Source organism: Osmerus mordax, chromosome 8 (assembly GCF_038355195.1).
Source record: "Osmerus mordax isolate fOsmMor3 chromosome 8, fOsmMor3.pri, whole genome shotgun sequence".
Taxonomy (NCBI): Eukaryota; Metazoa; Chordata; class Actinopteri; order Osmeriformes; family Osmeridae; genus Osmerus; species Osmerus mordax.
This window is the reverse complement of record NC_090057.1, coordinates 1297259-1321207: the sequence shown is the minus strand read 5'-3', so window position 1 is coordinate 1321207 and position 23949 is coordinate 1297259. Positions and strand designations below refer to the sequence as shown.

The window sequence follows — 23949 nt, the reverse complement described above, 5'->3', positions numbered from 1 at the left end:
CAGATTATCTCCATAGCAGGAAGAGATACATACACCATTTCAAGTCCAGCTAAGATAACCGAGAATATTTTGGACTTGATTGTCTATCTGAGGCTCATGTGCTGTGTGTGTCCCTGTGCGTGGAGTCCTTCAGCATGTTCCTGCTGAATGAGAATGAGACAGGAAAGGGGAGGGCTGGGGGAGGGCTTGTTCACGTTGGCTATAAGCAGCAACATCTGCCAACAGTTTGCGTTTACATTCTGTTGTAAACAGTTTGTCCTCCTGTTTAATACGTTTATGCTAATGATAAATGTCCTCTGCTAAAGAAAAGTGCCTCTCTGAAAGGTTGGTATGAACATAATGTCATGTACTAAAACCTTCACAAGTGCCAATATTGAGCCAGCTTTGCCTATGGCTTTTAATTCCCACTTACATTATGCAATACAAATTTACATGTTATCCTCACATGTACTTCATATAACACATTTTCCTTAAAAAAAATATCTGGGGGCAGATTTTGGGTTCTAGCAGGAGTTAAGACAGTGGGCGCTGAGCTCAGCTCCAGAGGACAAGGACACAGTGTGCCGTCTGTACGGAGTCTCGTCAGACTCTTAAAGGAGGAATGTAGCCAGAAAAGCTTGTGGCATTAAATAGATCCAGCTCTGACCTCATTACAGAGCTAATGAGATATGTAATATTAACACTATCTAACTTGCAGCTGGAGGTGGCGTCCTGGGTGGGGAATGATACAGCTGATCATAACCAGTACACCAGCCTCATGGACATACAAAAGTGAGTTAGGTGTCTCCATGAGCAGCATTACTCTGATGTACCTTGAATTATCGTTCGCAAAAGAAGAGATTTTTTTAGGCGACAGGAAAGTACCACCAGCAGTGAGCAGCACATGCCCCCCTGGAGAACTGCCGTCTTTGAAGAAGAGTCGTTTGTCACTTCAGATAAAATCCTACATTCATCACAGTTGCGGTTCTTTATAATAACCTTTTTTGTGACCTAATATTCTTCATAAGACAGTGAGACAGATGGCCCCTCCCTCTCCTGCCACCTGTGTCCTTCTAAGCTGCACCTCAGCAGGTCTTCATTCATTACTGATCCTGACTGACAGAAGATCCTGTCACACTGACTGGCAGCCAGGCTGATAGACGCTGTACTCCACGACACATAGCTCTGCAGGGTTAAATAGGTGTTTGGATCACTGCTGGGTGCCCAGCCGGGGGTGAAGGTTTTCACTGCTGTTTATAGCCCCCTGTGGAGCGCCAGTCACTGCTGTTACAGAACATAGTTGTGGGCGCTAGTCAGAATGACCTAGCAAATAAAAATAATCATCTTTAGGTATGAAATGCAGATATACAGCCTTGCAGACTAATTTGTGTGTTTTCTTGCCTACAAGTTTATGGGCATCATCTTTAAATAAGATTATTTGGATTCTCGTGTTGTTTTACATGGGCTGGTATCCCAAGAAAGAAAAATGAACACAAACTCATTCTATAATAAATAGGGTAAACTATGGCATTTCAATTAGCCGTTGATGATATGCACAAGCAAATCAAAAATTCATTTACATGATAAATGTTAAACTTCAGGAGGGCTAAGACAAATCCTCCGTATTTGTATGGATGGCCAGGTTCTCATTACAAGGTGCCAGCATAGGGTCCAAAATCAGTGACAAATTATCCTTTTGCAATGATTTGGGCTACTCTCCAAATGACCCCTCCCATCAGTGTCCTTGATCAAGCTTCTTCGACAAACAAATGAAGCTGGAAGGAGGTGCTCCTCCACTGTTTTGTCGGACTGAAAACATTATGCAAATACAAACGAGAAGAATATGTAAAACACACCATGCAGATGCACTCCATAGAAGCAAAGATCCATGAACAGGATTACAATCAAAGAGCTTTCTCCAGGTACAGAGACCATCCCATATTTAGATGCCGTCTGATGTCAAGGCGACAGAGGGCTGTTACTCTTCACGCCTTACGGTCTGACAGATCTATCCCAGCGTCCATCCTTAAAAGGCATCTCTGTCTGAGAGCCATAGTTCCAGTTTCCTGGAGATCAAATTAACAGCTGTGCTAAGAGCACCTCTGCCTTTTCATCTCCAGAGCTCGAGGTAGCGATATCGACAAGGGAGCTCTCAACAAAGGAGTTCATTAACCATGCAGAGGATGGAGACTCTGGAGTAGGAGATGAGATGCGGTCACCCACAGGGCACTGGAGACTCTGCTCTCCTGGGCTATTGTGTTTCGCCCTTTCTATTTTTGCTGTCACACGTTTCACATCTCTCACTGTTTTGTAGATGATCTCAGGAAATCATCTGAATAATCTGGGTCTGTTGCAGAATAAGGTTGAGGATTTATATTAGACCAGTGGACTATATACAGTATTCGACCGTGAGTCTGTGTAGAGGCAAACTGTGTTACGCACGTAGATTTGATTGAAGACGCTTCACGAGTAAAAGCTGTCACATGTTGGATGGAGAAATTAGTTTACCATTCGGTTTATTATTTTTCCCTACTGTGGTTTAATGTTACATTTTCCAACATAAATACATCAGATTACATTTTACAATGAAAAATTTACCTTGCCAACTACACTTACACAACTACTTGCAAACTAACAGGAAAGAAAACTACAAACTCACACCTTCAACAAGAGGGACATCTAGTGTCTTGTGGTATGAAGTTTTTTTCTCAAAAGAAGATCTCATTTCAATCTCACAAGCTCCCTACGTTTAAAACCTATGCATCTGAACCAAGCACAACCAAGTAACATTTCAAATGGTACAAACACTGATTAAAAAAATAATGAAGAAAAAAGAAAGAAATACACAGGAGAAGATTCAATTAATTTGTATGTATTTACATAAGGTCCACTTTCATGATACTTTCAAACATGGAAGTATCGTGGTGGGTGGGGGTGTGGAGGGGAGGGTGGGTGGGGGGCTGGGCATTGTGGTGGAGGCTGGTGGAGGGTGGGTGGGCTCTGGTGGAGGGTGGGTGGGCTCTGGTGGAGGGTGGGTGGGGGCTGGTGGAGGGTGGGTGGGCTCTGGTGGAGGGTGGGTGGGGGCTGGTGGAGGGTGGGTGGGGGCTGGTGGAGGGTGGGTGGGGGCTGGTGGAGGGTGGGTAGGGGCTGGTGGAGGGTGGGTGGGGGCTGGTGGAGGGTGGGTAGCGGCTGGTGGAGGGTGGGTGGGGGCTGGTGGAGGGTGGGTGGGCTCTGGTGGAGGGTGGGTGGGGGCTGGTGGAGGGTGGGTGGGCTCTGGCAGGTTTACCTCCGGGCTGACCTGCTCTCCAGAAGCTGGATGACCAGGCGTGTCTTCAGCGAGGCCAGCTTGTTTCTATAGTTCTGCTGCAGGACGCTGCACAGGCGGCTCCGCAGCTCACGCAAGCTGGGCAGGGAGCGGCAGTCCGGCACGTTCAGCAGAGTGTGGAACAGCTCGTTCCACAGGTCGCTGTGGGGGTTCCTACAGGACATGATGGACAGATAGCGAGGTGCTTGACACTGAGAATCCCAAATCAAAAGTGATTCGGTTGAGAGATTAAATTCCCGCTCTACGTAACGGTAACGGTGATTACCTTCTGAAGACGGCGTTGGTCTTCCACACTCCATCCTCATTCTTCACTTGCATGTACGTCCCAAAGATCATGCAGTGCACGGTCCCTGCGATTCCAAAGTAGTCAGTCTAATGAAACCAGACAGGGAGGCAGTTAGGGCAGTGGTCATCGAGGACAGATGCAGTTAGGGCAGGGGTCATCGAGGACAGATGCAGTTAGGGCAGGGGTCATCGAGGACAGATGCAGTTAGGGCAGGGGTCATCGAGGACAGATGCAGTTAGGGCAGGGGTCATCGAGGACAGATGCAGTTAGGGCAGGGGTCATCGAGGACAGATGCAGTTAGGGCAGGGGTCATCGAGGACAGATGCAGTTAGGGCAGGGGTCATCGAGGACAGATGCAGTTAGGGCAGGGGTCATCGAGGACAGATGCAGTTAGGGCAGGGGTCATCCAGGACAGATGCAGTTAGGGCAGGGGTCATCGAGGACAGATGCAGTTAGGGCAGGGGTCATCCAGGACAGATGCATCATGTAGCAGGCTAAAAGCAGTTACACAAGCTTACCTGGTAGTTCCATGGTCTCCCACTCAACATCTCCGTACACTGGAAACCGGAGGTCAAACACTTTGCGGTGAACTCGGTGCCTTCTGGGAAAAGCGTCATGTCGATGCTCTGACCCAGGTCAATCAGAGCAAGTCCATGATCAAGGTTCTCTGGCTCAAAACAGGTATTGTCCAGGAACCTGAAACACGATGGTCGCCATAGAGATGACAAATCCCCCCAGCAAAAGCAAAGACACACACCTGTGATTGATTTGTGGTGGAGAAAAGCGTCTTCCTCTTTATCAGGAGCAGAAGCCCAACATGACAGGACCCTCACCTCTCCCCCAGCAGGAAGTTGTCTGGTTTGATGTCAGCATGAACTATGTGGATGCTGTGCAGCTGCTCCACCATGTACAGGATACAGACAGTGAAGTACATCACCAGAGGCTGGGGCATCACCTTGTCACTTTGGTTCTTATACAGGTTCACTGCATTCTGGCGAGGGAGAATAATACATACAGTAAAAAAAGTATGTGTTAGGAATGCTCATAATTAAACGTGTAACAGTTAACCGACAATACGAATGTTTACCGGTTAATATTATCGGTTAAACAGTGTTGGCAATTTTGCGATGATGTCGCTAGATTTTTTATCTTTCCTAGTGACAAAAAAGTTGTATCTAGCGACTACCAAAATAACTATTATTAACTGTTATTGTACTTCTGTGTTGTTAATAGCCGCCAATCATGTAGATACAGCCAGCGTCTCGGATTCAATGTGTTTTCGTTTTGTTAATCTGGTTTATTATCTGGTTATAAGGTTGTTGTTTTTTAGAACACAGATACCCATCCATTCTACACTTTTCATCTTATAGGTTAACGGTTAATGGTCGTTAACGAGCGTCGGTTATCGGTCAAATATTTTTCTCCCAAAATGAGCACTAAGTGTAATAGCAAAACACTGCTCTGACACTTCCCTTGTGTGTGGATCGATATAAATGTGTGAGGTGACCCACCAACAGAGTTCCGCAGTTGTGAAGATCGGCTAGCAGAACGCTGCCGTTCTGGAACAGGTGGGCTGAGAGGATGTTACTGAAGAGGTGCCGTGCGCTGGGCTGTAGACGAGCATTCAGCTGAGTGTTGATGTAAAACTCCCATGGATTCGCCGGTTTCTGGACCTGCGAAACCAAAGCAACAACATACAGGTAAAAAAAAAAAACAAAAAAAAAACAAAAAAAAAACATGTTTTAACAAAAGTGATCACACTTCCAAAACATAGTATCCTCTTTTAAAATAAGTTTCTCTATGAAAGTATCATGTTTCAATTTTAAAGAGGTGAATTCAAAACCAAAAAATTTGGTGGTGTTTAAATATAAAGTATTCAATGCCTTTAAAATTCTAAACATTATGTCACTGATTTGCTTCCATATGTCTTAAGTTTCTGAAAAAATAAAAAATAAATTCAGCTCTCACCTTTAAAACCATTTTCTTGGATGTGGAGAGGTCAGTTGCCTGGTAGACTGTAGCAAACGCCCCTTCTCCCAGGAGACAATCTACCCGTAAGGAGCCTGCACCTGTGGACAGTCATGAATATTCTTATTTAAAAAATTGTGAACTCTAAAGCTTAATTTATACTTAGGTCGCCGACACTTTTGAAATGGTCACCGACGAAAAAAGCGTCCTGCCAAAGTGTCAGCAGTCTGAGTGTCGCTCAGGCTGCTGCATTTATACTTCGGCAAACAGTCGCCTGTCCTCAAGGTTCGCGTGACGTAAACAGAATCATTTTACCGTTACATTCATAGCTATGGTTACATTGTTAACGCTTTGTAACCTAGGTGATCAATCGGAGAAACTGACTATTTTAATTTTTCACTATGTGACGACATCAGCGCCAGTAGAAATTTCTCCTGGTAGGCGACACTTCTAAGCGGTTAAAAGTCACGAGCGTGCCGTCATTTCTGTCAGCGACCTTTTCAAACGTTTTCTGCGACCTAAGTATAAATTGGGCTTAAAGGTTGCAAAAGAAAGACACCCCCCGTTTTCCTTCATCCTCACCCATCTTGATGGTCATCTTGGGGCTGATGTTGGGGACTTTGGACTGCCAGGTAATGCAGTCTGGATGGGAGGTGAGCGGGGTGGAGAGTGTCTCCAGCAGCCTGGAGATGAGCTCCTCGTCCCAGGGATCTGAGACCAGCGTCCCAGCTGCAGCTCCTGCTGACGGGCTCATGGGGACGTCCACGTTCATCTCCTGGCGAGGACTCATCGCTGCGTCCATACTGGCTTTCTGGATCCAGGCTGGACTCATGGGCACATCCATACTGAATTTGGGCTCTGGGCTCATGGGGATGTCTGTGCTCTCCTGAGGGAGGACGTCTGCTTTCCGAGGGCCCTGCGGACTCATGAGTGCATCCAGGTCCCGTTCGGTCACAAACTCCGGGCTCTGGATCACCAGCCATTCCGGCCTGGGGACACATTCTGGACTCATGGGAACATCGAAGCCAGGCTCTGGGGCTTTCTCAGGGCTGACGGCAGACTTGAGGGTGAAGCCCTGGGACCTTCGCAAGGCCCCGGGCGGGACAGGGGACAGGGGACAGGCTGCCTGAGGAGGCTGCTCCGGGCTGGTGTACACATCCCAGCCAGACCCAGAGGCCCTGGGTGGGCTGCTGGCCACGTCAGGGCCCTGAGGGGGGACCAGGGTGTGGTCTCTGAAAGACAGCAGGGCAGGCGCGTGGTGCACCTCAGTCATGGAGCATGCCGTCAGGCTTCCCTGCCCCAGGGCCAGGCCCTCTCCCACTATCGTGCCCTGCTCAGCAAACCCCTGCAGCCTCGTGGGACCCACCGCTGTCTCCAACAGATTCTCATCAGACGGACTCTGTTCTATGATGGGGCTGGGGAGGGAACAAACAATGAACCCCATGGTGTTGCCATTCCAACAACTTATTTACACATTTTAAAAAACAACACTAATGTGGGGTGGAGAGATGGTGGTTCTGATTACCTGAGTTTCATGGGCTGTCGCATGTAAGGTTTCTCCTCAGGGCCGATGAAGGTTCTGGGGTCATCGTTTTCTGATGCAGCAAACGGATGATTACGTTAAACGGATCAATTAAACTAGCAATGCCAAACCACTTCAAATGTCGGTTCTCAGTAGGTGAGCTGAGGAATACCTTGGTCCTCCTCAAAGTCCCGTGAGTAAGGCTCTTTCTTCTGGAAGGGAGTGGAGACCATGTGGGCCGACAGGGAGAAGTCTCCTGTGCTGTTGGGGCAGGCGGCCAGGGAGGTCAGAGAGTTGTAGCGGGCGCCCCACATGGTGCTCTCTTCTGGGATCAACTCTGTTGGAGTCTCCTGACCGAAACATAACGTTAAAAAAACATGATAACAGCTCGTACCCTGCACTCTCCAACACCCGACTCAGACTGGGGGTGGAGTCAGTTTAGCCAACACTTACATTTGGTTTCTCTTGTTTTGACACAGGGATTTCTACCAGGGCCCTTGATGGCCTTGGCTTGTCCACTGTCACTGCAGGACTGTAGAAAAAGATGGGAACACACAGGACACCAATGGCATCAACACACTTTATCAGTCTGGGGGAAGAAGAAGTTTTTTTCTTCGAGAGAAAGGCAAAACTCACCTGCAGTTCTCTTTATCATTCTCATCCTGGAAGATTGCAAACAGGGCCGCAGTAGGAGGCTTGTTGAACGGAGTGGCATCCCCTTGACACGATGACACAGATGAGAAAAGAATATTGATACCAATCATGTAAATTAGAGTGAGTAGGCTGCCACTTGGAATATCCAGGTAGAGTATATATATATATATATATATATATATATATATATATATATATATATATATATATATATATAAGACATGTTTACCCATTCTGTGGTAGCCAGCATCAAAGCTCTTCTCCGCCTGGGCCAAGCAGCTGAACGGCTCGTCCTGCAGGAGGGTGGGGGCCAGGAACATGTCCATGATCACATCTGAAGGAGAACACAAAGACACACACAAAAACTAACACCTGACGACTTAGCTGAACATTTCAAAACATATGAACCAGTTTTACACTGTTAAGTTACAGATAACATCATCAGGTACCTCAGTGCACCCAGGTGGAAGGGGGGGGGGGGGGGGGGTAGGCAACGTGCTAGCAGAACCTGTACATGTGAACATGAGTGGTAGTCTGTGCTCACCCAGTGCTTCTCGTGTGTTGACGGTGGGGGATGGGAGTACCCTTGAAGGGGTGGCATGCGCAATACCCAGAGAAGTGTTAGGAGTGACATGGGACAGGTTACCCGTTGCGCCTTGTGACACTGCCAGGGAGGGTGGAGGGGAAAACATGAGAGGAAACACTGCTGGTGTGCATCATAGATATATATATATATATATATATATATATATATAACACTAGATGTCTCGTCCGAATTGCCGGACAACGGAGTCGAACGTCCGCACACGGCGGCCACGTCAGAGATGTTGGTATGCCACTGCATACTTATATTTAAAAAAAATAACATAATTATTCATAAGTATGCAGTGGCATACCGACATCTCTGACGTTGATAACAAACCAAACCGTTTCAAAATCGGTTGAAAATTGAGCAAGTTATGGTCATTTAAAAGGTACATGTAGCATCAACACAATGTATGGGTGAGCGAGTTGACTGTAGCAAGATGGCCGCCGTGTGCGGACGTTCTAGACTCCGCCGTAAGACATCTAGTGTTTATATATATCTATGGTGTGCATGGTCAAACCGAACAAGGACGTTTAGGCTGTATAAAGTCAGTTTACTCACCATCTAATTTAGACTCTGCTGCTTCGCAAGCGGACATATTTCTGGGGAAATAAACATTTAGGAAGTTTCAAATGTAAACAATTAACATGTCCTTGCAATGTTTCATTTCTGAAAAGAAAGATTTTAAAGCGCATATAGTTTTCAAATGTCGATCCAGATCAAGAGGGAACACCTGGTAATTATCTTTAGTACTCACTGATCTCTAACATTGTGCTGCTGGAAACTCGAGGCCAGGTGGTTCATCGAATGGTTCATGCGAGGGTGATTCTCCAGATGTGGAGCTTCGTTCTGCGCTCCGTGTGCCCAGGCCGGCCTCTGGAGGGCCGGGCAGGAACGCTCAGAGGGCTGGGAGTTGTGTTCACCCACATGGGCCTGCAGAGGGGGAGCCTGGGGGTGGCTGGATGGTGTTGGAGCTGCCCAGTGATCCGTCAGACCCTTCCCGAACAGAGGAGAGCATCTCTGGGTGCTCAGATCAGCGACAGGCTCCCTCAGGAAGTTGCACTGCATGAGAGCCTCGGGTGCCCTCTCTGACTCTGGCTTCACGTCTGGTGCCCAATTCAACCGCTGGGCTACAGTGGGCTGGTTTTTTAGACTGTGCAGTGAGGGGGGTTGCCTGAAGGACTGGTGGAGAAATTCTGGATTCAGACTTGTTGCAGTTGTGTTGCATTGTACCTGAAAAATAAATAAATAATAATAATAAATTAAAACATATATCAACGATGATATTGTGCTTCCCAACAACCAGGTATATTACTTCTCAGGGGTTGAAAAATTTTGAATAAATAAATAAAGCTATCTACATTACATTTAGTCATTTAGCAGACGCTCTTATCCAGAGCGACTTACAGTAAGTACAGGGACATTCCCCCGAGGCAAGTAGGGTGAAGTGTCTTGCCCAAGGACACAGCGTCAGTTGGCATGACCGGGAATCGAACTGGCAACCTTCGGATTACTAGCCCGATTCTGTCACCGCTCAGCCACCTGACTCCACTCTGAAATTCTATCTGAATTGTATACAAAGATAATCCGTTTTTTTTCTCACCTGTTGTGTGGGAGGATAGCTGGGAGAGCTTCCAGTTGGCTCAACATTATTCTCCAGATCATCCAGAAGCTGTTTCATCCTCTGGAGTTCATTTTCTTTCTCTCTGGCGAGTCTCTGGCGGGCCTCTGGTCAAAACAAATCAACATTGATTGGAACAAGAGATCACATCCACGATACTTTAACAGGGGTGACATATAATTCACAAGCTCAAGTCTGTATGACATCATAACAGTTCCGTTCCAATATTACAAGCCTATATATCTAACCAAGCTATGAGACAGAAAATGTAGAATATTTGGGTGTAATGTAAGCATCTTCTCACCCAATTCTCTACACTCCTCTTCCTGCTTGCGTCTAACATAGTATTTGGCCGCCCTGACCTCCTCGAAGCATAGCTCAGATCCTTGGCATTCTAGGGAATCCTTACAGTACATGGATACAGTCTGTAAACCGGAGGCTGAGCCTTGATTGGACGGCTTCCCCACTGCATTTTCAGACCTTGAGATTCTGTGGCAGAGTCACACTTTGTTAGGCCAAAAACAATGTGATACCTTTTAGAGCATGTATTTATTTTTTAGGACAAGCTGAGCATAAGAGTCTATGAAAGAGAACTCACATGCGTACTGTTCTGTCTGCAGGGAGCTGAGAAAGGTCTTCAGGCTCCTATGGAGGAGAGCAGCTGACTGTGTCATGGCTTGTTATCAACCAGGCTACATTTAATTGGAAACCTAAATACAATACACAGAAATGTAGACCACTGTCTTGAGACAGAAACGGTTGGATATTCACCTTGCACTGTAGACCAGGCTCTCTGTGAGATGACATCTGATTGGCCAGTTGAGAATTTTGAAGAGGATGTGGGCCATCTGTTATTTAAAAATAATGTGATTGATTAGATATATATTTCATAATCAAACTTGAATTTACATGTCAAAATTGTAAACATTAACAGCACGATGCCGAAAAGTTGTCTCACCTAAACCTCCTGCTGTGCGTCTAGAAGTCCTGGACTGAAACATCCTGTAAATTAAAAGTGAACATGATCAACACTGAAGAGTAATGAGAGATACATTCTCATCAAGGTACATCAGTAAAGTTAGCAGTAGGCCTACTTCTTGGCTAAACGTGCCCCTAAGTACAGTCAAAGGGAAACCTAACCTGTACTGCTGTAGCACAGTGTCAGATGGCTTAGCTTGGTTCTCGATGGCTGTCTGGTACACTGCATCCGCGTGCTGGTGCTGGTCGAGCTGTTCAAACTGCTGAGCCCAAGCTACGTAGAGGGCTGCAGTAGTTGTGCCGATGCCCTTACTGTGTACGTAGCTGTACAGCTTGATAGGTTCGCCGTAATAACTTGCCTGAAATCAAGAGAAAGAAATGTCCTATGGTCGTTTACGCAAACAATTACAAATACTGCCAAAAGAAAGTGATTTAAAAGTTGAATCACTTGTAAAGTTGTTAAACTAATTGTGTTGTTAAATACTTACACACTTGATGCAGTAATTCACAAATCTTATGTCATTTGAGTAGCGCCCGTCTTCCAAAAATCTCTGGACGAGGCGATCTAGCACAATTGACAACCCCTTGGCATCTTCAGTAGGAACCCTCTTCTCTAAAAAATCATAAAATCTACAACACGAGACATTATTTAGAGACAACCATCACCTTGCAAGCCGGGAAACAAATCCTGAGTAAGAATTATAGTGTGTAGAGCATCACGAAATCCAACATGTTGCTTAATTATTCATTGCCAAACGTAGTTACCTGGCCCATGAATCTAGAGGGTCATCTCCTGTGTAGCTGGTCATACTTTCTTCAAAACTCCTAATAGAAAAATATTATAACATATATAGTTGTGAATGCATCGTCAACGAACGTAACTTATTAAGTCACTGATTTATTAGCAGCAATATATCTAGTAATTCGCGTTAACTAGCTACTAGCTCTACGTCAGATTAGCTAGAGCTAGATATGAGCACATATCTCCGGGCCGCGGCAAATGTATCTAGTTTAGCTAGTCTAGCACTAGCTATTGTATGTTTTCAGCAAGACATAATCACTTCCCTGTAACATGTGCTTAATCAAAAATGTTGTTGAATGCTGTATTACTTATTCAATGAAGCAAGAACAATTTTGTATCATACAAACTCAACAAGGGCGTTGGTAGACTTGCTACAGTTGCTAGCTGATAGTCTTTTTGCTTATGTCTGATCTCTACAGTAGCTGAATAAACTAACCTCGCTATTTAATGTTAACGAGGTATTTCTGATGTAACTTACTGTAAATATGTAGAAACATCCATGGTGTGCTCATAAGTAAACAGTTCTACTGAGCACAAAAGATTTTCCAACCCCTGCTAAATTTGCTGGCTAGCGAGTTAGTAATTTTCAAAATCCGCGCTACATAGTCGAACAAAAACAAGCGTACACATCAGTTACTCGTTTAGGTAAACAGTGACGCACCAGAAGGGCGGAGCAGTCTAATAGACGGAGTCGCGAATTTGTTTATCGAACGGTGGAAGTGTCCTTTAATATTGTTTTCTAGAGATTTAAGCAGGTTTCAAACCACTGTACAGAGAGACAAACATGCTAATATACTAGGAAATAATATGATTTAATTACGACACTGACTAACTATAATGGTTGGACCTTGGAATCTGTGTGCTGAAAGCAAGGTTGCGCAACAGGGCAGCATAATACATTTAAACTAGAGTCCTTATACGTATGTCGTTTGCCATTGGACATAATGTAAATCGTGTTGGGATTGGCGAAACTGCAACCAATCAGAGCATTTCATTTGTAGCTAACCCTGTTTTAAAGCTCAGCTGACGCCAGTTTATTACGTAAAAACTATGTTCAATAGTAATTTACAATATTGCCTTTACACAGACATTGAAATGCATAAATGAATGGACTGATCAAATGTGCATTTATGATGCAGCGACTAGTTTAAGAAAATCAAATTTCGTTCCTAGGCAATGTTTGAATCTGGTGAACTAAATCGTTCGGGTATACATTTTTGTTGAATCTGTGTTTCTGAATGGTGATGATGAATTTCATTGCCTATAAATACAAGGTAACTTCTCTGAAAATTCTTCTTGAGATGTAGCTCGCAGTTGGACGGTACATGTGTAGGTATAAGGCTATAATGAATGACTTGTCTTAATCGCAGTAGTTTGATACCGAAATGCTAAAGTCTGTTGAACGAGCTACATTAGTTTAGGAAGGCGGTGTGCTAATGGATGACGTAATTTTAGATGTAGATGAAAACTTGTGAAGTTGGACCACGTGCTAAAAACATCCACGTGCTAAAAGCATAGGCTTTTTTGAAATGGCAGTACCAGGAGTGAATAAATCCCAAATTAGATGCATTGTTGATAGCTAATTTTGCGTAGTTAAATCGACATGGTTGCATTACTTATATTTAAATGACTTAAAGCCAGCTTTCCAAATGCTGTTCATGGTGGCCAGATGAAACCGCGCTATAACGAAAAGGTTCGTATGCAGTTTAAAATCTTTCTTGTGCCTATCTAACACATTTCCGGTTGCTACAATTGTATTGAGGATGACAAAATCCCGAACCTGATAACTGTGACTGAAAACATTATCGGATCTGATTTCTGAAATACAATTTTGCAACAAAATATCCTGGTTTTCTAGTTTATATTTCCTAGCGTTAACCGAAGTCTTGATTCGTACATGACGTCCATGCAGCCTTGGTGTCGTAGCTTTAGTCTAACTAAAGGTTACAGCAAAGTTGTCGGCATCTGTCAGATCTCTGCCTTTTTGTACAGATAAATTTAAGGATGACCAATAAACCTGGTTCCTGTGATGTACCTAGACTGTAATCAGCCTAGGGATTGATAATTGTCAGATCTACCAGGATCATGGTCAAGACCATCATATATTTTGATTGGAGGAAATTTAATGAATTGTTTTAATTTTCTCCAGCCAGGATGAAGCTTTGATGCCCCGTCTAAATTCAGGTAAGTTTATCTCAAGTCTCGTGCACCCAAGTTTTCCAATGTGGAAATGTTTGCACACCCGAGGTATACTGATGTGATGACTTTATCCCGAACCTGAGTTCATGTGAATGAAATGGTTTATACGGATCTGATTTCTGATCTGCAGTAAATGCCCTGACACCTGACCTTTATGAAAGTTGTCTCGGTGTTAAATGAATGCTAACTATGTATTTGTTTTTATAGGTGGTGACTTGATTCAACTCAGGATGTCTTCAGTTATTCAAAAGGAAATGAGTCAGTGGTCTCATGATACTTTACACAAGCCTCTAGATGTATTTAATGCAACAACGATGGAACTATGTGAGTGGTTATTGTTTCTGTAAATTATGCCTCTGAATAAATATATTTAAGTTATCTGCTTGTGATTTCATTTGTGGGTGGTGGTGTGTTACATGTCTGATGGAAAGCATTGTGACATCATAGTAACCATATGACTATTCAAATGTCAAGGCAGTTTGGTCTACACGATTGGGTTTTAACTTGCGGCACATTTCATGGTAGCCTAATTGTTTATGCTAATTAAACTTATTTTACTGAATAATTCCACAATTCAGAGCTCCATAGATGGAGACAAATGACCCTGAGGTAAACGATGATTCACTACCAGCTATTAAAGGCATAAAGTAACTTAATTGCTGTAGATTTATAAGCACCACTATGATGGATATGTTATTAGGACATGCTGTCTTTACATGTTACGATGTTGCGTTTGGAGCAGGAGGAACCATCCATGGAGACTGGCGCAGTTGGTTATTCCAGGAATCAGGTTTGCCACACTAAAACCACATGGAGTCGGCATGGCAACATAAACAGAAAGGTGGCGTTTAAATTCCTCTTGATTTATTTTCGCACTGATGTTATTGCTTTGCATTCAATTCAAGCGAATGTTCTAGGTAGCTGTAGTCAGGCCCATTATGAGTAGGCCTACACCGAGAGGTGACAGGGTTACTGACATCACCCAAAGACTGAACGATCTCTCACACGTGGGATCTTACTTATCTTCACAACAGAGTTGGGCAAGTTTCTGAAAATCTATAACTAGATTTTCTTTTTATTCACATTCCAGATGGATTAAGACATTACCTTGACTGTATGACATGTACAGTTACATAGCATTTTATTTTTAAATTACAGGTTTCTGATGCTGCACCACTGACAGTGAACCCACGTGACAGAGCCTCTGCTTTCACCCTTTCTCTGAGAGGGGTTCTGGAGGACTTGGAGGTCTCTGATGGGGCCTTGACTCTCCAAAGAGCTCTAGAGATTATCTTGTTTGATAACAATCGGGATTTATCAGACTCTTCAGAGTCTTCTTTGTCCTTGTCTTCATCATCATCAGAGTCTTTATCATCATCAGAGTCTTTATCATCATCAGAGTCTTCATCATCATCAGAGTCTTCATCATCATCCTCTTCATCGTCATCCTCTTCTGACACAGATTGAGATTAATTTGCTATGGGCGAACTCAAATGCTGGATTGAATTAGATGGTGACGTCAAGGCCAGCGTCATACTGTAACTCATACTTTTAATTAAATTGAGCATATATTGTACTTTTGTCTTCTCTAATATTGCAATAAAACATAACTAACCCAATGTAGAGATCGCTCATACAGACACAATTAATGCTAATAATGTTGGTTGAAAGATGACCATATCGTGGGACATGGAAATGTGTTTAATAAAGGGACTAATTGGTGTGGCCCAATTGACTAGAAATGTTATAGAGCTAATGCAGCACTGCAGTTAGCAGTGCCCCAATACGTTTGAGGTCCAATACCCTTTTCAGTAAGATGTCGGGGCTCTGCCCTTACATAACCTGTCAGGAAAAAACCCGAAAATGGATAAGCCCGTGTATAGCTGTTGCAGAAACCCCATAGATGCAGGAGGGCTTGCGGCGTTAACGTAGACGCCATTTTAGTTTTACGGGGGAGGGAAAGAACAGAATCGAACGAACGCCGGGGAATTGTAGCTTGCTAGATATTTTTCTTTTTTTATATCCACAATCCTGAAACGAGACACAATCAGCACCGTGCACCTTACTGAAACGACGCAAGGTATGTGTTATTTAGTGAACACGGATGGAATAAGGACATAATCCTTAAATTACGTAACCAATGTTTGCAAACAGTGTATGTGGAAAGTGGCTTAGCTAGTTTTCAAGTTGATGTTAGCCCGCCGGTCTAGGTAGCCAGTGTGCCTGGGTATGGCTAGCTAATGATTCCAGTTAGCTTGCCTTCATTGGTTGGCTTAACTCCATTAGTTAAACGAGTGATACATGTGGAACGTCAAGTCAACAGCTGAGCATGTTTGCCGTCGTCTGTTAGCCCAAGTTACCAGTGCTAGTCGCTTAACTTGCTTATTTGTCTGTTTTGAAATGCAGAGGTGTCCTTAGCTAAGCTAGCAAGCAAGCTAATTCGAGAGGCGTGGCTGAAGTGCATTCAGAAATGTGCCTACCGATTGCTTAGCAGTGCTTGCTATTGCTCATCGTGGCATGAATCTAGGCCAAAAACTGTGCATGGACATTTAAGTTAACTCCCAAACAGCATATAATGTGGCTTCCTTGCATTAGTTTGGCTACTGTAACGTTGGTTTCAAAATGTGGTTGTATCATGCAGACTCCTAGCCGCAAACTGCTTAGGCCGGCCTAATCTATGTCATGTGGCCATTATATTCTTGTGCACCTAGCTAGCTGATGTAGTATCACGTCTTCGTTGTCTAGCCTGCACGTTTGAGTTTTCCTGCCTTGATTAAGTCTCCAACATGTATGTCAGGGTAAAATTGTGCTACCGTACACTGTTAGTTTTCCTATTCGTCATTCATTCCTACTTTTGTGTGCTTTCCACGCGCGTGTATTTATGTATGACGAGATTGTTGCACGTGCCACTTGTTTTCATGAGGCATGGCCATTTCATTTTTCAACATGACACTCTACTGATTCATTATGGGTTATTACATTTCACAGATGTCTGAAGACATGGCATCTGATCATGTTAATGGGAATGGTACAGAAGAACCGATGGATACGACTACAGCAGTCACCCGCTCTGAACACTTCCAGACTTTAATAGATGCAGGTTTACCACAACAAGTTGCTGAAAAACTAGATGACATTTACATAGAAGGTAAGCAACGTTCACCACAAAGGTTTCCCCCTTCAGGATTTCTTTGACCAGACAGAACATTTTTTCTTCTTCATGTTTCTCTGCAGTTATTTGCGTCGTTGTGTGGAACCAATACAAACCACCATCAAACATCCCATATCAAAACAAGCACAACCTATAATACGCTCTCATTGTCAGCAAAAGGCTGAAACGGAAGAATAAATTACTTACTGTAGAAGGATTAGCCCGTGTTCTTCCTTATTAGACGAGCTGGGTTGATGAGGGGGCGGGCCTCGGTAAGGTCTCAGGGGAAAGTGGAAGCCAGCTGGGCATATGCAGAACAATAGCGGCAGCTGTCAGAGACTAGGGACAGGTGACGCCAACCCTCCCTCCAAGTACATTGTTTACATGTTAATTACTATTGGGTGCGCGAATAATATATGAAAGTGGTTGTTCATACATGTATTTAATTTAATTTTACGAGACTATTTTAAATTGTGTTTTTCAAACGTTTTTCTTTGCCCCCAGCCCAATTCATGAAAGTTTTTCTACCATAACTGAAGATATTGATGTTATTAATATTTAAGTATAACTCTTAGCAACAGCTCCAACAGATGAAATGTCCTCATAAAATCTATACTGTGGCCTGAAGAAACTCCACGTTGGTTGAAACATTTTAAAATATGTTTTCTTTTGTGTTTGAAATATTGCTCTCTCTCCAGGACTGGTAGCGCACAGTGACCTAGATGAAAGAGCAATTGAAGCGTTGAAAGAATTTAATGAAGAAGGAGCCCTGCAAGTCCTGCTGCAGTTTAGGGAAAGTGATCTGTCACATGTTCAGGTAAGTATAGCCCTACACGCACATCTTTTGATCGAGAGTGGTTTGGATCTAAATCCTGATCCTTGCCTTTTCAGAACAAAAGTGCCTTTCTCTGTGGAGTTATGAAGACTTACAGACAGAGGGAAAAGCAAGGGACAAAAGTCTCAGACGCCACAAAAGGACCAGATGAAGCTAAAATCAAAGTATGTAAACGTTTGGAAGGTCGCTTTCATGGAGTGTGTGTGCTTCCTGTTTGTTTCTGCACATACTAGAGGGCTGACCAATTGTGATCTGTACATTATTTCTGATTTATTTTAATCTGTCGACTGCAGGCTCTGCTTGATAGAACCAGCTACACACTTGACGTAACAACAGGTCAGAGGAAATATGGTGACCCACCACCAGAGTCGGTGTATTCAGGGGCGCAGCCCACTGTTGGAACAGAGGTATGTTTCTGCCCAGAAGTTGTGACGAAAATGACAGTTGATGCCGACCTCTTCTGCTTTATGGTGACTCACTTGTTATCCTGGAGAAACACTTAAGTGAAACACTCGCTACGTTGAGAGGTTGCTGCCTAGATCTGACTGGGTTTAAGGTGGAAGTAATCTGCCTGTGCCAAAGACAGCAGAGAGATGATCTATTCCCACAGTTTCTAACAACTTGTCATGAACAGTTAGTTATAAAGAGGATGCAGTGTTCTTTGGGTCAAACGAAACCTTCCTAACTTTGAAATACTTACTTGAAATACTTTTGAAGTGCTCTCACCAAATCCCTCCAGTCTCCTTTATGCAATCCTAGACCACTTCACTATCAGCTGACGGTTTCTTATGAATTGCTCTTTCTTTCCAGATATTTGTAGGGAAGATTCCACGAGACCTGTTTGAGGACGAGCTGGTCCCACTCTTTGAGAAGGCAGGGCCTATCTGGGATCTGAGGCTGATGATGGACCCCCTCAGCGGCCTCAACAGAGGCTACGCTTTTGTCACTTTCTGCACTAAAGAGGCTGCACAGGAGGCGGTGAAACTTGTGAGTGTCTCAATAAGCCTTAATCTTCCTGTTGCGGTAGATCGTTAAGATGCATGCTCAATGCCTAATTTAGAAATGTTTGTTTGGCTGGTTGCTTTTAACATCTTCTGTGCTCTCGGTCAGATCTCACTTTCTTTTGAGTTCAGGAAGTCACATAGAGTTGTGTATTTGCTTTTGTCCACAGTGTAATAATAACGAAATTCGACCTGGAAAGCACATTGGAGTGTGTATTTCAGTAGCCAATAACAGGCTATTTGTCGGCTCCATCCCGAAAAGTAAGACGAAAGAGCAGATTGTGGAGGAATTTGCTAAAGTTACAGGTAAGAAACCTATACCATTTTACAGCTGTCTTTTGAAGATGCCCCATTTCAAGATCTCTAGTTCATATTAGTAATGAGCATGAAACTGACTCACCCCTTTCCTAACCCTTCTACGCAGAGGGACTTAATGATGTCATACTGTACCATCAACCCGATGACAAGAGAAAGAACCGAGGTTTTTGCTTTCTGGAATACGAAGACCATAAAACTGCTGCCCAGGCCCGCCGTAGGCTCATGAGCGGCAAAGTGAAGGTGTGGGGGAATGTGGTCACTGTGGAATGGGCTGACCCCATAGAGGACCCAGACCCAGACGTCATGGCCAAGGTAAACCAGAGCCGTCCGTTGATTACAATGTGGTGAGGAACAGGAGGAACCATAACATGGTGTTCATTTAGCCGCTTTCCTTAAATCAAAGGGCCCCATTGTGTAGGGACACGGAATATGTATTTTGACTTGTTCAACAGTTGCTTCACGTTGGATTCTGTGTAAAATTAATCTAAAACTGAAGTCGTTGAATTATTTGATTCAAATACAGAAGCTCAGAGAATAGTTATACAGCATGAAATGCCTTGAAGCTCTTAAACTTTGATTATGTTCTGTTTTCTTGTCTTGTTTCAAATCAACAGGTCAAGGTTTTGTTTGTCCGCAACCTCGCGAACAGTGTTACTGAAGAAATACTTGAACAAACCTTCAGCCAGTTTGGGAAGCTGGAGCGAGTGAAGAAACTCAAAGATTATGCCTTTATTCATTTTGAGGAAAGGGAGGGTGCAGTCAAGGTATTGAGCATACCCTGATATTCTGCTTTAGTGGGGAAATACAACACACTTTCAAAGCATGCAAGACATCGAACGTGTGACGCATTAAGTTTTTCTTGTTGCCTTTCTCCACAGGCATTAGATGAAATGAATGGCAAAGATCTGGAGGGAGAACACATAGAAATTGTGTTTGCCAAGCCCCCTGATCAGAAGAGGAAAGAACGCAAAGCCCAGAGACAAGCAGCCAAAGCACCAACGTAAGAAAGGATTTCACTTCCAAGCTGCATTCTGTGTTAGTGCATCCCACGTCCAGTGTCTTGATCTCGCTTGTGGCATTGTCTTTCCTCTGCTTGTCTCCCACAGATATGATGATTACTATTACTATGGTCCTCCTCACATGCCCCCTCCCTCCAGGGGGCGTGGTAGAGGTGGTGGGAGGGGCGGGTACTCTTACCCCCCCGACTACTACGGCTATGAGGATTACCATGATTACTATGGGTATGATTATCACAACTACCGCGGTGGATACGAGGACCCCTACTACAGCTACGACGACTTTCAGGCCCCCAGCAGAGGGAGAGGGGGCAGAGGGTCCCGGGGGGGCTCCCCAGGCCGGGGCCGGGGGGCGGGCGCTCCCCGTGGCAGGGCCAGCTTTTCCCAGCGAGGAGGCGGAGTGGGTCCAGGAGCAGGCAGAGGCGTGCGAGGGGCCAGAGGAGGCGTGCAGCCCAGAGGCCGCGGGGTACGTGGTGCGAGGGGTGGCCGCGGTGGAAATGTAGGAGGAAAGCGCAAAGCTGATGGGTACAACCAGCCAGATACCAAACGACGTCAGACCAATAATCAGAACTGGGGCTCTCAACCCATTGCTCAGCAACCGCTCCAAGGTGGTGATCATACTGGTAACTATGGTTACAAATCTGACAACCAGGAGTTTTATCAGGATTCTTTTGGGCAACAGTGGAAGTAGAACAGTAAGGCTTTCATAACAAATCCTTTTTTAAAGACTCGATCTGATTGGCCCCAAAATCCATACCGTTGCTACTTTTTCAAATTGGTGACATCTGGCAAGTTGCTCTTGTATATATTTTAATAATCCGCTTGGACTTGAACAGTAGTCACACTCCCAACTGCTTCTGGCGAACTGGTTTAATGTTTTCAAGTTGATTGATGCGATTCCCATAATCAGTTTGAAATTTTAGATTTGCAATCATGTGCTCCACGTGTCTATTTGGCTATAGTTTTATGTATGTTCTTATGGTCTCCATGTCTTAAGTAGCTAACAGCAAAACAAAGCTTATGTCTCCTAAACATGTATTTAAAACAAAATGAAACTACAATTTGTATGTCACAAGGATTATGCTAGGTTATGGCGTGTCTTGTTTTTGGAAGAAGAAAAAGGATCATAGTCCTATTTTTGGCTAAACATTTTGGCTTGTATTTTTTGCTGTTTGTCTGCTTTAATAAACATACACACACAAGTGTACAAAACCTCAAATTGTGTTGCCAATTCCTGTTTCGGCAAATTCTCTCTTCAAATTCCCTTCAAATTTAAGGCTCTTTGTGGAAGAAATGGACCAAAGGTTTGCCTGTGGTAGCCACATGGTGCAATGTCACTTTGCATGCCATTAAATTCTAAACCACCTGAGTTTTAACAGGCATCTTTCCACACATTAAATGTTGTGTAAGTGTAGTGACATACTCCATTGTTCTGGTTATTTCTAAATTATATTATGTCCAAATACTTGCATATTGTTTATATAAATATATACTCAGGGAAAACATGGTTATGGTGACTGTCAAGACAGATTCCAACCCATCTATAACCAAACAACTTGTTGTGGCTACCGAGAAAGCACAATTTGATAAGTAAAGCTATTGCCCCAGAAAGATCTTCCTTTGAGGCCTCAATACTCATCTTGCACATGTATTTCAAATTCACAAGATTAATCAATTATGGGAAATGTTTGGCATTTGTGTTAACCGCTTGTTCTGCTTTTTGCTTGTAGACCAGCCATTCCCCTGCCATAACCCCTTATTTGTGTTCACCCATACATCTTAATTGTTGTACCGTGTACCTTTTTAAGGACATGGTAAGACCGCTGTCCTACTGGACCTTGTCGTAAAACTGTAGCCTTGTGCATGCGAGGGTGTTATAGTGAATGTTTGTCCATTTTCCGTTAACTGGCTTTTCATGTGAAGACTTATTGTTTTATTAATGTGTTTGTGTTCTGTGATATCTGTGCTCTATCCTATCTAATTGCATCCTTCTGTTACCTGACTAGCAGGGAAAAGGGGTCGAAGATGGTCCTGAACTGTCCCTATGAAGACTGGCCTGCTATATGGGGTTTCACTGCAAGCTGCCAATGGATGCGATGGTAAGGTCAACCCAATGATCTAACTGTATCACCAGCCTTACAAAAGCATATTTCCCAAACTGCCACATAAAGATAATCAAGTAAGAAAAATAAAGTTGTTTGGTTGAACATATGTTTTTATAAGCTTGCCACCTCCCCAAAGATAACGCCATTTTGAGACGATGGAATAATGTGAAAAAGGTTAAAGGTGAACCCACCCTGAAAGTAAATGTAAATGTATTTTGCACTTTGTCGAAGTTTGGAGTGGCTCCAAGGAGCTTGATGCTAATGTATGTTTTTGTTCTAACTGCAGTGTTAGCATTGTGGTCATGACTTGGTTTAAACATTGTTTATGACGGTTTTAACCACCTGTCATAGAGGGTCAGGCATTCCTGGAAGCGGTTGGTTATCTACCTCAGTACAGAGGATTCAACTGCTCTGTCTGTATTGTACATAAATAAGGAAACTGATGATAGCAGGGCTTTCAAACAAATATGCACAAGAGAAACGGCAGCCTTCTCAAAGCTTATTTTAGTTGTGCCTGCCGTTTGTCTGGCACAGCAACAGGCAAACTGGGCATGTTAACTTCTCTCAAAATGAGCCCGAACCAGCCTTTTTGTAGTCCTGATTTAAATGAGTTAGCTACATTTCTTTAGATTATGTAGTGGTTGAATGATAAGTTTAGGAACATGTTACTTTTGTAAATGCTTGAACACCAGGAAACACCATTTTTTTTCTTTTTTTTTTTACATTTCATTTAGAAGCTTTGCAGTGTGAACACTTTCCTTAACAGGGGGGGATGAGGTGTAAACTTTGTATGTGATAGAATCCCCCTTGGACTGATTGCATACACAAAAAAAACGTTTGAAAGCCATCTGCCAATTGTGTACAACTGAAAGAACATTTGCCTAATCATGCACAACATGAAGGATCAATGACATCCAAGCTGCCTTTTTGTCAGATTTGACATATGTGACAAGTGTCTTGAATCTGCATCATGTTGAGTATGTGATTACTAGCTGGAGATGACTGGGATTGTCCAGTACAAAAGGGATTCTTGTATCTTCCTCTGAATTGTGGAAGTACAGTAGACTGAAATAGTCAATCAGGTTTTGTACACAGCAGACTCCCTCTAAGTCTATATCACCACAGACTACTTTGAAAAGATGTTACCAGTTATGAAAAAACTGTTGGTATGCTAACAAGTGTTTTTGCATACTTGCAAATTGTTTTATACTGTATAGTGAGGCGAGTGTAACTTATTTTTTTAATAAAGTTCTTGACTTTCATCTGTCTTTTGTTAAGTTTGTTGCCGTGACTAAACTGTCTAAAAAAATGTTTTAGTTGAATATGAACCTGTTGATTCAAATTGCAATGGCTTCAAATCTGAAAACAAATTGAAACTTGGATTTAGGGTCTCAAGTCAAAGTTCAGTTAACGTCAAATGAAGAAATGAAGGGTATATGAATTATGGTATGTCACGTGAAGTAGGTTTACATTTTAATATAATGTCAAATGTGATAAGCAAAGAAATCCACTAAAGGCAGAATTAGACTTTCTCACCAGACTCCCAACTGATGGGCGACAGAGCAAAGAACAACCGAGTCACTTGTGATGTTAGGGTGCTTAA

The 23949-nt window shown here is 43.5% G+C and overlaps 2 protein-coding genes, 1 long non-coding RNA gene and 2 other non-coding genes across 10 annotated transcripts; 4 read left to right on the top strand and 1 right to left on the bottom strand.

Moving 5' to 3' along the window:
- Positions 1–3179: 3179 nt before the first annotated feature.
- Positions 3180–12222, bottom strand: bub1 (BUB1 mitotic checkpoint serine/threonine kinase). Its single transcript, XM_067241523.1, has 24 exons — positions 12200–12222; positions 11685–11744; positions 11408–11549; positions 11082–11278; positions 10900–10943; positions 10713–10789; positions 10540–10586; positions 10246–10430; positions 9924–10048; positions 9078–9553; positions 8882–8922; positions 8279–8398; positions 7964–8068; positions 7717–7798; positions 7534–7612; positions 7253–7430; positions 7084–7153; positions 6141–6973; positions 5559–5659; positions 5102–5263; positions 4424–4581; positions 4109–4286; positions 3570–3676; positions 3180–3457 (listed from the first exon to the last, which is right to left on the bottom strand). Exons 1-24 carry the CDS (start codon positions 12220–12222, stop codon positions 3262–3264), a joined length of 3786 nt encoding a protein of 1261 aa, XP_067097624.1. The 3' UTR covers positions 3180–3261.
- An 805-nt stretch (positions 12223–13027) lies between these two features.
- LOC136947442 (uncharacterized) lies at positions 13028–15547 on the top strand. Of its 2 annotated transcripts, XR_010877015.1 has the most exons (4): positions 13028–13414; positions 13871–13905; positions 14128–14761; positions 14838–15547. It is a non-coding gene; the product is annotated as an uncharacterized lncRNA (long non-coding RNA). The 2 variants fall into 2 exon arrangements; XR_010877016.1 differs by lacking the exon at positions 14838–15547 and having other exon boundaries at positions 13875–13905; positions 14128–14317.
- LOC136948595 (small nucleolar RNA SNORD50) lies at positions 13477–13546 on the top strand. Its single transcript, XR_010877364.1, has one exon. It is a non-coding gene; the product is annotated as a small nucleolar RNA SNORD50 (small nucleolar RNA).
- Positions 13974–14046, top strand: LOC136948594 (small nucleolar RNA SNORD50). Its single transcript, XR_010877363.1, has one exon. It is a non-coding gene; the product is annotated as a small nucleolar RNA SNORD50 (small nucleolar RNA).
- A 322-nt stretch (positions 15548–15869) lies between the features above and the next one.
- syncrip (synaptotagmin binding, cytoplasmic RNA interacting protein) lies at positions 15870–23608 on the top strand. 5 transcript variants are annotated; one of them, XM_067241263.1, is made up of 12 exons: positions 15870–16000; positions 16909–17068; positions 17770–17888; positions 17963–18070; positions 18200–18313; positions 18717–18893; positions 19078–19213; positions 19332–19537; positions 19840–19989; positions 20104–20225; positions 20332–20707; positions 22251–23608. In XM_067241263.1, exons 2-12 carry the CDS (start codon positions 16909–16911, stop codon positions 22287–22289), a joined length of 1707 nt encoding a protein of 568 aa, XP_067097364.1. In that variant the 5' UTR covers positions 15870–16000; the 3' UTR covers positions 22290–23608. The 5 variants fall into 5 exon arrangements, with proteins under 5 accessions (XP_067097364.1, XP_067097363.1, XP_067097362.1 ...); XM_067241262.1 differs by having other exon boundaries at positions 22248–23608; XM_067241261.1 differs by having other exon boundaries at positions 20332–20864.
- The last annotated feature ends 341 nt before the right edge of the window (positions 23609–23949 follow it).

Excerpts from the sequence above, each read along its gene's own strand:
- bub1 (XM_067241523.1), bottom strand. The coding sequence starts at position 12,222 with ATGGATGTTTCTACATATTTACA. Across the intron at positions 8,923-9,077 it reads CAGCACAATGTTAGAGATCA|AAATATGTCCGCTTGCGAAG; the intron begins GTGAGTACTAAA and ends TTATTTCCCCAG. Across the intron at positions 6,974-7,083 it reads CGACAGCCCATGAAACTCAG|CCCCATCATAGAACAGAGTC; the intron begins GTAATCAGAACC and ends TTCCCTCCCCAG.
- syncrip (XM_067241259.1), top strand. The coding sequence starts at position 16,909 with ATGTCTGAAGACATGGCATCTGATCATGTTAATGGGAATGGTACAGAA. Across the intron at positions 18,071-18,199 it reads CAGATGAAGCTAAAATCAAA|GCTCTGCTTGATAGAACCAG; the intron begins GTATGTAAACGT and ends TGTCGACTGCAG. Across the intron at positions 18,314-18,716 it reads AGCCCACTGTTGGAACAGAG|ATATTTGTAGGGAAGATTCC; the intron begins GTATGTTTCTGC and ends CTTTCTTTCCAG.